The sequence below is a fragment of the Rhinoraja longicauda genome, chromosome 4, assembly GCF_053455715.1.
Source record: "Rhinoraja longicauda isolate Sanriku21f chromosome 4, sRhiLon1.1, whole genome shotgun sequence".
Lineage (NCBI taxonomy): Eukaryota > Metazoa > Chordata > Chondrichthyes > Rajiformes > Arhynchobatidae > Rhinoraja > Rhinoraja longicauda.
The window spans coordinates 79447222-79459415 of NC_135956.1; the positions used below are offsets into that span (position 1 = coordinate 79447222).

The 12194-nt window shown below is 38.9% G+C and overlaps 1 protein-coding gene across 1 annotated transcript in view; it reads right to left on the bottom strand.

Annotated features, from left to right (window-relative positions):
• Nucleotides 1–279: 279 nt before the first annotated feature.
• Nucleotides 280–12194, bottom strand: part of ube2wb (ubiquitin conjugating enzyme E2 Wb) — a 65944-nt gene continuing 54029 nt past the window's right edge. Inside the window, exon 6 of the mRNA XM_078398167.1 lies at nt 280–4762. Coding sequence (XP_078254293.1) covers nt 4749–4762 — 14 coding nt within the window. The 3' untranslated portion in view covers nt 280–4748. The remainder of the gene's footprint in view (nt 4763–12194) is intronic.

Genomic DNA, 12194 nt, shown 5'->3' on the forward strand with positions numbered 1-12194 from the left:
TGACTATGTTATGAAGAGAGAGTTTAATTTAAAACTGCACATACCTAATTTCATTGAAGACATATTTGCTCCAGTGGTCTTCAACAGCAAATCACATGGTTCATGTCCCCCCCACTACTACCCCCCCACCACCACTTTCCCTCCACCTCCGCTCCCTTAAAGGATTTGACGGCCTAATCTTGCTCCTATTTTCTTGTGTTCCCCCGCAAAAAAAACAGCACGACAGGTACAGATTAATATTTTAAAGTTAACTTTTATTATTTTTTAAAACAACTAGGTTGAATGTCATTGTCCTTGCATAAGAAATAAACGTTTTTCTTTTAAAGGGAGCACAATTTCTGTAAGATTATGAATCTGCCCTGATAAGATTGATGGTGAAAATGACCAGTCAAAAATTAAAATACTCAGGTGATCAGACATTAGAGAACATGTTCACAGAAGTTCCCAGGACAGTACGTCAGACATCTTATTTCCACTGAGTAAAAACAGCAAAGTTCACATTTATAGAAACGACAGGACAAAAAAAGAAAGTAAATCGGGAAAAAACTTTAGAAAAATATGTAAGAACCAGAGAATCTCCTATTATCACAGTGGATATTTCTTCCATCACTCTTCCCTCTGAAGTGTGCAATTTATGTTTATGTGGACAATCTTTCCAATGCTAATCCTACGTCATCTAAAATTCACTAGTTCCCAACAACCTGCGTTTTTCTTTGACTGTACGGGAGCACTGGTGATTTATCACCATTGTCAGCTGTACCTGGTACCGCTACCACCCCCTACCAGATCCACCACTGCACCTGCCCCCGACTTTCAAAAGCTCAAACACAATCTCATTTCAAAAACTCTTCTGCAATAAGAGTCGAATGGCTTATCACAGAATGCAAATATAATTTTATAACATCCCCTGTATGTCTTGCTCAATTCCACACCAGGCATCGGAATATTTAAGCAAAAAATATATATTCTCACTTGTGCTATAGTGACTGCAGGCAATCCAAATATATTTGGGAACTGTGTATTGTCATGTTTTGGCAACTACTTGCATTCAGAATGACTGTACCCACAGAAAAACACAAGCAGACAGTGGGGGAAAAAGTGTTTTTAAGAGCTTTGTGTAGATATCTTTACCAATGAAATGTTTCAGTAGTATCGCAGTTAATTGCTATTGCTTATTTTGCAATGAGGTTTATATTGTAATTAATGCAAAATATCAGCAATTTCCTTCTCTCTTCAAGGCCCTGGCTCAACCTGAAATGAAGAGCAACCTACTAATTCTTTAAAAATCCAGTTTAAACGTATATGGTGGGTGATTCACCAATGAACATCATAGATGAGCCTAATCTGGATTTCCAGGGATTACTAATGAATAGGTCAACAATAGTACACAGGGCTATCCAGCTGGTTTCACCATTTCCCCAAATGTGAGATGGTATCAGCTCCAAATGGCATCTTAGTTCAACTTAGATCTTGCTCTTTCTGATCTGCACAGCCGAGAGCCACTAAATCATCACCGGGGCATTTTGCTGCAGAGGATTTATCTAATCAGATGTGTAGATAATTGAATGAATTATACATAAAAATGCATTGTATGCATCATATATACAAACTTACACACAACGCTTTTAAGAATAACATAAAAGTGCAAATAAATGTAAAACAGAAATAAGATACGGGTTAATAAATGGAAACATGGAAAATCCAGAAATCGCACAGATGTGCACACAGATCCTTAAATTGAATTGGGGAGCATCCAGTCATCTCTATATTGTTTACATAGTAACAATCTCACACCACCTCCTTGCATCTAGACAAAAAAAAAAACATTATCACAAATACTGTGGATACAAACAAACTAGAATTTGCATAGCAAGTTTCATGGGTCAGGCTTCAAATTCTGGATAAATTCAGATTTTCATATGTTAGTAGTGTGGAATATGGAGAGTGTAGACTGTAATCCAGCACCATTCAGAACATAATGATGTGGCTCAGGCCAGTGACCCAACCTAGTATGCAATTCCTTAGTAGCTACCTTACTCAGCAGAAATCAGTCCATTAATATTTTTCCATAGGCAAGGAAGAACCCAGCGGAATAAACACAAGACCTCTGAAGAACTGCAAGGTTTCTATAAAATTATGAATATTCTACATGAAGATTTACTCACAACATACCAAAGTTCTCATTCACAAAGGTCCGGTAATTGTGTTCAGAAGTGAAAATGATGCTTTACAGAATACTGTATTGTTATTCATTAATAAATGTTATTTAAGTGCCTTATATAAAACTAAAATGTATTTTTTCCTTGGCCAATTCATTGTTATTTATTTTCCCCACGGTACAATGCTCAGAATATATATAGATATAAGTAAACAGTGTATAACTTTGACTTATTACAGTGCCAAATAAACACTCTCAACCTTAAGATCTTCTTCCACCTCCAATGGTATTAACAAGTGGTAAATGCAGCATTTTGTTAAAACTTTTGCAAGTGCAAGACTGTACAAATATTTAGGTTACATTCAGGTCACAGCATCAATTAGCTGGTGTTCTTTTAAAAAACTAATAAACTAAATCTAGTTAAAACATAGTATCATTCCTAAAGGGATTTCATTGCAAATTGTACATGGAAGTGTTTGTCCAATTTTTAAAATAATATCCTGAATAGTAAGATTTTTAAGTGACAATATTTGCTAAGATCAACCTCTACCAGAATGCTGCAGGCTGCACAACCTTCATACAAATGAAGATGGGGAAACAGAATGTTTAAATTAACAAGTTATCGTTTCATACAAAATTCGCACCACTTTTCTGGAAAGGGCTCTCACAGTGGTCATCTGCTGAGATGCTGAAATCGCCTAAATTTGAATCCCAACTGTGATAAATCCCAAATCTGTGATAAGAAAGAAATTCTAATTTAAGAAAATTGACCAAAAATGTAAATAATTTGAGCTGAAGTGTTAATTATGCAATGCAATTTTTAGATTTCTGAGTATATAATGGCCAATACCAATCAGGATGTAGGCACTTCCTACTGAAGTACAGAAATTTGTAAATAATTTTCACATTATCATCATCTCAGAATTGCTGCTGACTGTACACTTACCAACTACTTGAATGTTGCAAGTAAAGGTTGTTTGTGGATAACTTAATCCAACAACAGGAACATTAATTCAAGTTGCCAATCAATGAAGCAAAGATCAAAAAATTTAAATATTGCTTTCCCTTACAAAACAATTTCACAATTTTGCATATTTTTGAAGGGGATAGTGCACCGTCATATAACCATGTAGCTGATATGCTGCACTATTAAAAATAACTTTCGGCAGACTACTTGGTCGGATTTATGGAGGTTACTGTGGATGAAAATAAGTATTCTTACTTATTTTATTTTTGTAATATTAAAAATTTACAAAATGCGTTGACAGGAGTTAATGAAATAATCTTGCAAATGTTGCTAAGGCGATTCAGCACACAAAGGGCTACATTTCTGAGACGTATCAGCACTCCTTTGGAAAAAGGTCACTGTTGTCTCTGGTCTGCCTCATTATCTTTGGAGATTAAGGTTGCACCCTGAAATAGTTTTCCACAGTTTTGAGCCCTAATTTTGCTATTACTAATAAAGCCACAGCAGCATTTATTTTCCAAGTTGTGTATTTTTACAATTACCTTCAAATTCCAACCTCTGGCATTTAATTTTATTAATAAATAATGGTATAACATAGATTAGCTCTTTGTTTTCCATTATCAAGTGAAGCTAATAAACCAAAACAAAACACGGTAACATATGTTAAACACCTTTTAGTAATAAAAAAAACACAATTTTCAAAACATTAATCGTATCCTTCAAGATGAATTGTACTTTTTATATTGTAAAGAACTAAAGACAAGTTGTCATCTACAAGTGTAATGAAAATAATTTACAAGACAATATTACAACAAAAACAGCTTTTCATTCAAAATATATTTCATATTAGAAGCTTCAAGTATGATAACAAAAACGTGACACTGAAGAAAAAAATTAATATGAAGCAATACATAATGGATGTGTTCCAGTTTAAACTGTCCATTTTGAAGAGAATTGGAGCAGAAGGGCCCACACTGAAGACTAGTCAATGACCCTGAAAAACACCGACAAAGAATATATTGCTCTAAAGGCAATTTGGCTCAACTCAAGTATAATAAATTAAATATATTTTTTTGTAAATGAAACAAATGATATTCAAAATTTTCCTATTCTGGAATGCTTCATTAAATGAAATCTGTTGCAGCTAAACATGCCACAAGTTTTTACATACCCTGCTATATGACCATAATGCATTAAATTTAGTACAATAATAAATTTGCAAATGTCAATTAAAAAAAGGATCCCATAACTCTTATTGCACAGATTTCTTTGTTTTAAGTCTCCAAACATGCATCAGTATCTATTTATTGCACAATATAGGGCTTCAAACCTTCTCACAAGGTATCTCCTCACAAAAAAACAAATAAAGAGATGGGTTATTGTTAAAATAATATTACTTCCTAAGTGCTGCATTAATACTGTTTATAAACCAAATAGGGTCAGTTGCAGGGACTTAACCAGCTATCAGCATGTGCCCAGATGTACACCAGTAGAAATGCAGTGAAGGAAGTAGTCTTCAGTGCCTATCGGCAAGTTCCTGTTAAAGTTTGAAGATTGACTGATCAAAGTGCTTTTGGACTCAGCAGTACTTTTTTTCCTCTACTAAATCAAGATTCTGAACCATCAACATGTATCATCTGTAAAAACAAAAATAGATCCAAATAAGAATACAGTGCTGAAACAGTGCTGGTATGCAATATTCTCAGTTCTATTAAAAAATGTCATGGAGGATGCAATGGTTGGAAAAGTCTCATGAACCTATAATGAACAAAAGAATAGGAGTTCTATTAGCTGAGTTATTAGAAACAGGTCAAGGTAGAACGTCAAGATACATTAAAGATGTGTGACCATTTGTGACCAACTTCAAAATGCTTTCGCCTTTATAATATACAAACTAATATAATATATATTGTAATATATAATATATAATATACAAACTAATATACAAACAACTTTAATCACAATTTTTGCCCGTTTAAGTCAAGTGTGTTTTATTATATGTCCCAGATAGAACAATGAAATTCTTACCTGCAGCAGCACAACAGAAAATGTAAACTGAGTACTGTAAATTATATAATAAACAAGAAAAAATAAACACACACGTGTGTATGTGTATATATACACACACAAATACGTGCACATAAAAACAAACAATAATAGTGCAAAAAGACAAAACCAATGCCCCCAAATCTATGTAGTTCAGAGCTTATTGGAGGTTGTAGATGACATTTTGCACTAAATTGTTTTTCATTATATAGCACTGAAAATAATTTTACATGAATCAAATTGTTACAGGACAGTTATAAAAGCAGATTGCATTTTATTTAAAATAATTTAACTTTAAATTAACAGATGCTTTGAACAGTTCCTAAGAAATGGGAGAACTTGTCGCTTTACACCATAAGTATTGAGCTCAGCGATGGATAACAATGTTCGTAATGATTGCAAATTCACTGGTCCACTGCAACTTGTATATTCGTCTAAAACATGTTTGTTTGATTAGAGGGAAGAAATTGGCTCTTAGTGACTGATTGTATTTATATATTTCGTGTCATCACACAACTGTTTGCCAATAGCGAGCAAGTTTTAGTGCCACGTCATTGGCCTCTGCAAGATCCTTTACAGTGCATGTGTCATGCAGCATGTCACAGCTCAGCAGCTCAGGCCATAGCAGGAGCGTTCTCGTCGCGGTCCCTGTCAGATTCTCCAAGTATCTACAAATCCTGCTACCACAACACACACTGTATCCATCGCTACCAACTAATATTCCCTGATTCAGAGGCAATGTTTCCTCAAGAACAAGACAGAAGGTCCTTTTCAGGACCTGCAATCACAGTTGTCTTTCAATGTTGAAGGAATTTCAGCAGCTAAACAGGAGCTTCTAGGTGACATCTGTGTCAGTGACTGATTGTAAAAAATTATTGTAAATTTCTAACTGAGAAATCCACTGTTATTGGAGGCATAACTGCTGTCTGAATGATATTTACTGGTACCAGAGGCACACACATAATTCATATGAAAGGGTTTCACTGAATGTACCAAATTGATAGTCAAGATTTCCACTGGTAGATTTTAAATTGGGTTCCTTTTTTCAGACTTAATACTCAGTGATTGATCTCAGCAAACCAATAGAGCTAGCAATTACATCCGGATAAAGGATTGCCCCAATATAAAATTAAAACCTATCCCGATTTGAACAGACAAACAAGATTCAGAACTCAAACATGAGATGACTGACACTATAGATATTCCATATTTGCATTTGACACTACTACAGGAGGCAAAGCCAATAATAAACAATTCAACCAAATGCATATTGATTCAAATTTGGATTAAGTGGTGATTGATCCAAATCAATGTGGTTAACTCGCTACACTTTGCACCAACAACCTGTGCAAAGTTATTAACACTGGAACGCTTTCTATTTCCCTTGTTCAATTTCCTTTAGGTATATTGTGTGTTCCATCCCATCTTTGAAGTCTAGTTTTCTATAATCCTCCCAACTCCAGTCTATGCGTCATCTTCCTTTAGATTCTCAAAAAAGTAGCTCCTCATCCATTGTGATTAAACCTGCTGTATGTGCCCGCTGAATTCCCTCTAAACATTCCCCTTCTGAAACGTTTTATATATCATTTTATCACTCTCAATATTCATCTCATGTCCCCATTTCAGTTATTGATACGTTTGTCTTCAACCTATTCCACTGTACTACAAACATCCAAACTCACATTTTCCTGTGTTCAACCCAGAAACATGATTAATCTAAACAATTTACACTGCTCTGAATGCCTCATTTGATTTGCCATTTGACATCACACATTGCATGATTGTTAATCACCCTTTCCATTGGCAACTTGACAACTTGTTGCAAATTGGTTACTTCTCTTGGGATGGCTGCCATACTTACTTCCATCCCATGAAACAAAGATCATTTATGATTTTTTTAAGCCATTATCAACAAATCTGGCACCCCATCACACTCCACTTTATCATGTGCAAGGACCTGAAATTTCCTGCTCACAAGGGTGAAGAGCGTTGCTCGAGTTGCTTCCGCAGCTTAAAATTTTCTTTCACTGCTCAAAAAAAACTGTTCTCCGTAGGTTACTTTTTAAATCGCAACTACATTGCCCATTTTCTTGTGGTATTCCTTCCTTATCTGCTTAGACCTTCAGTCTCTCATTTTATCCATTAAATTTGCCATAACCTTACAAAAAGAAATTCTCTGCAAGCTCTCTTTCTTCTTCAAAGTTCCGGAAAATTTAAGGGTACGAACCTGTTCATCTTTCCGAAAGCACACTTTCAATCTCTCAAAACAGGATTTCATCCTGCCACAACACTGAAATGATCCTTGTCATCGTGCAAATTATATCCCATGATACTAATCATAATCATACTTTTTTAGCTAATAATATTTTGCAGCATGTGAGGAATTTGATTTGCCATACAGTCATACCAATAAAAAGCAACAAAACACACAAAATGCATTTTAACATAAACATCTACCACAGTGACTCCTGCACAGTTCTCACTGTGATGGAAGGTGAAAAAAAAAGTTCAATATTCTTCCCTTCTTTGTTCTCCCGCAGTTGGGGGCCTCGAGCCTTGGCTCCCGTAGCCGGCAGTCGGACCCTCCATGTCGGGGCGATCAAGCTCCTGCATCGGGAAGACTCAGCTCCCCACGCCAGGTGATCGGACCCCGTGTTGGAGCTGGTGAAACCTTCTGCAACTTTGGTTCTTCCCGGCATCGGTCCTTACCCTAGACTGCGAGCTCCTCGATGGTGAAATCCGCAGGCCGCGCGGTTGGAGCGTCGATCCCAGGCAAGGGATCGCAGGCTCCGATGGCAAGTCCACGGCCCCGCGGTGGGGCTCAAAGTCAGTCTTGAGCAAGGTCTCCAGCTCCATGATGTTAGGCCACAGAGCGACCGGAGATACGATCCGGAAAACAATCGTATCTCAGACAAGGTAAAGAGATTGATAAAAAAGTTTCCCCCGATCCCTCCCCCACCCACCATATAAAACAAACCAGAGAACATTAACACATACTTTTAAAACACAATAAAAATAACAAAAAGGACTAAAAAACAGAGACCGCTGGTGAGGCTGCCATCGCTGATGGCGCTACCCGGTGGAAATCTAAACTCAATTGAACCTATGGCTCTAATCTTGGAGTATCTTTGGCAAAGGCGTCTCTAACTGACGAGTCTTGAAAATTGGTTCCAAATTTACAATACTCTGGAAAATATGCATTTTAATTTCACAACCAAATATGAACATTAAGCTCTATTGCTCTAGGTACCACACCAAATAATTTTCTACATTTACCCTCTCAAATTCATTTATAAATTTAAAAATCTCAAAATAACTAACCTAAAGAAGATATAAACCAATATATCATCCCCAATTCAATACACCAATACAAATCCTACATCATTATTTAACCCTTTATTTTCTGGTTGTAGTGATTAGATACCATCATCTGTCTATGGACAATGTATATTCAACATGAAGATAGACACAAAAAGTTGGAGCAACACAGCAGGGCAGGCAGCATCTCTGGAGAGAAGGAATGGGTGACGTTTCTGGTCAAGACCATTTTTTGTGTCTATCTTTGGTTTAAACCAGCATCTGCAGTTCCTTCTTACACATTTTGTCTGATCCACTGCGAAATCTCCTCAAGGTATGTCTGCTTTGAAAAGGTTCTCCTCTCTCCGACGAGAGTTCTGCAACATCCTCGCTCGCTGCTCCCCTCTGTGATTCCTCCTGCTCTCCGACTCTACGACCACGTTTTAACCCAGACTCGCTACCACAGCCACGTGTGTTTTCTCGGTGCTTGCCTGCGCCTCCATCTTCTACCTCGTGGATTCCAGCTCCAGTTCCAGACATCCCAGTTAGGACCCAACCCGGATTACAGGTACCGATCGACAGTCGATCTACCGCTTTTCGCAACAGCGCTCCTTCCGTGCCTTGCCACACCGGCTGCAATGCACCGCTACCAGCAGGCCCTCGCTCTGGCTCTCCCGCAGCTCCGGGCCTCACTCACCCACATCTGCAATGGACCTCAACTTTACTTCATTCGACATCAGTCCGAAACGTCACCCATTCCTTCTCTTCAGAGATGCTGCCTGTCCCGCTGAGCTACTCCAATATTTTGCGTATATCTTCAGTTTAAACCAGCATCTGGAGTTACTTGTTACATATATTCAACATGCTTCAGTGTCAAAAACTGAAAAAGTTGCTTGTGATGAATAAATGGAAGCTTTCTAACTCCGCAATACAATTCAGTTTTTGATCGAATTGGTCCCAAGTATAGAATTCAGCCTGATGAGTGGAACATCACCATCATCATAATTATACTTTATGAGCCAAGTATGTTTTGCATCATATGAGGAATTTCATTTGCCATAGTCATACAAATAAAAAGCAACAGAACACACAAAATACACTTTAACATGAACATCCACCACAGTGACTCCTCCGCATTCCTCACTGTGATTGATGGTGAAAGAAAAATACCAATCTCTCCCTACTTTGTCCTCCAGCGGTCGGGGACCTCTAACCTTCCGTTGATGGGACAATCTTATTCCCGTAGCCAGCGGTGCACCTTCCTCATCGGGGTGATCAAGCGCCTACATCGGGGGGGGGAATCTCAGCTCCCCCGCGCCGGGCGATCGGACCGCGGGTCGGGGCTAGTCGAACGTCGTGCGGCTATTAGAGCTGCCCGACATTGGTTTCAACACGAGACTGCGATGTTAAAGTCCGCAGGCCGCGGTTGGAGCATCGATCCCAGGCAAGGAATCGTACGCTCTGATGGTAAGCCCCCGTGGTGAGGCTCAAAGTCAGTCCCGAGCAAGGCCACCAGCTCCATGATGTTAGGCCGCAGAGCGACCGAAAATACAATCCGGAAAACAATCGCATCTCCGGCAAGGTAAAAGCTTGAAAAAAAGTTTCACCCCCCCCCCCACCCCCCACATAAAACAAACCAGAGAACATTAACACATACTTTTAAAACTCACTAAAGCTAAAAAAGACGAAATAGACAGACTGCAGGCAAGGCTGCCATTGAAGCGCCACCCAGTGGAAAATGAACCATTGTTCACCTTGTTTTACCTTTGTGCCACCAAACTAATTGAAAAATGTGCTTCATATTTAACATCTCAGCTGCTTTTAATTCAAAAACACACCACACAACTAAATGCGTCTTATTTTATATCTAATACACTGATACCGTACTTAATGCTATGTTGCTAAGTAATGATTTTCTTATTGCACTCTTGCCCTGAAGTCCAAATATTAACAGGTATACATTGCTGTATTTAAATAAAAGACATCCACTCGGGCAAAGAGGAAGAAAGATTCTATGGGGAGTAAGCCAACCGTGGCTGACAAGGGAAGTTAGGGATGGAATAAAACTAAACGAAATAGGCAGGAAATGGTGTTGGGTAGACTGATGGGACTGAAGGCCGATAAATCCCCAGGGACTGATAGTCTGCAACCCAGGGTACTTAAGGAAGTGGCTCTAGAAATTGTGGACACATTGGTGATCATTTTCCAATGTTTTATAGATTCAGGATCAGTTCCTGTGGATGGAGGGTAGCTAATGTTATCCCACTTTTTAAGAAAGGAGGGAGAGAGAAAACAGGAAATTATAGACCAGTCAGTCTGACATCGGTGGTGGGGAAGATGCTGGAGTCAATTACAAAAGATGAAATACCGGCACATTTGGATAGCAGCAACAGGATCGTTCCGAGTCAGCAAGGATTTACGAAGGGGAAATCCTGCTCGACTAATCTTCTGGAATTTTTTGAGGATGTGACAAGTAAAATGGATGAAGGAGACCCAGTGGATGTAGTGTATCTGGACTTTCAGAAAGCCTTTGATAAGGTCCAACACAGGAGATTGGTGAGCAAAATAAGAGCACGTGGTATTGGGGGTAGGGTATTGACATGGATAGAGAATTGGTTGGCATACAGGAAATAAAGAGTAGGAATAAACGGGTCCCTGTCAGAATGGCAGGCATGGGCGAGTGGTGTGCCGCAAAGCTCGGTGCTGGGGCCACAACTTTTACAATATATATTAATGACTTAGATGATGGGATTAAAAGTAACACTAGCAAATTTGCAGATGACGCAAAGCTGGGTGGCAGTGTGAACTGCAAAGAGGATGCTTGAAGGTCGCAGGGTGACTTGGACAGGTTGAGTGAGTGAGCAGATGCAGTATAATGTGCTTAAATGTGAGGTTATCCACTTTGGCGGCAAGAACAAGGAGGCAGATTATTATCTCAATGGTGTCAGCTTAAGAAAAAGGGAAGTGCAACGAGACCTGGGTGTCCTTGTACACCAGTCACAGAAAGTAAACATGCAAGTACAGCAGGCAGTGAAGAAAACTAATGGCATGTTGACCTTCATGACGAGAGGATTTGAGTATAGAAGTAAAGAGGTCCTTCTGCAGTTGTACATGGCCCTGGTGAGACCAGATCTGGAGTAATGTGAGCATTTTTGGTCTCCTCATTTGTGGAAGGACATCCTTGCTATTGAGGCTGTGCAGCGGAGGTACACGAGGTTAATCCCCAGGATGGCGGGACTGTCATATGAGGAAAGATTGGAAAGACAGGGCTTGTATTCTTTGGAATATAGGAGGATGAGAGGGGATCTTATAGAAACGTATAAAATTATAAAAGGACTGGACAAGCCAGATGCAGGAAAAATGTTCCCAATGTTGGGGGAGTCCAGAACCAGGGGCCACAGTCTAAGACTAAAGCTAGTGTCTAAATGCTAGTGTTACTTTTAAAGGTGAGATGAGAAAAGACTTTTCAACCCAGAGAGTTGTGAACTTGTCGACTTCTCTGCCACAGAAGGCAGTAGAGGCCAATTCACTGGATGAATTTAAAAGAGAGTTAGATAGAGCTCTTGGGGCTAGTGGAATCAAGGGATATGGGGAGAAGGCAGGTACAGGTTACTGATTGTGGATGATCAGCCATGATCACAATGAATGGCGGTGCTGGCTCGAAGGGCCGAATGGCTTCCTCCTGCACCTATTTTCTATGTTTCTATGTAGTGTGTGTTTCTAGTC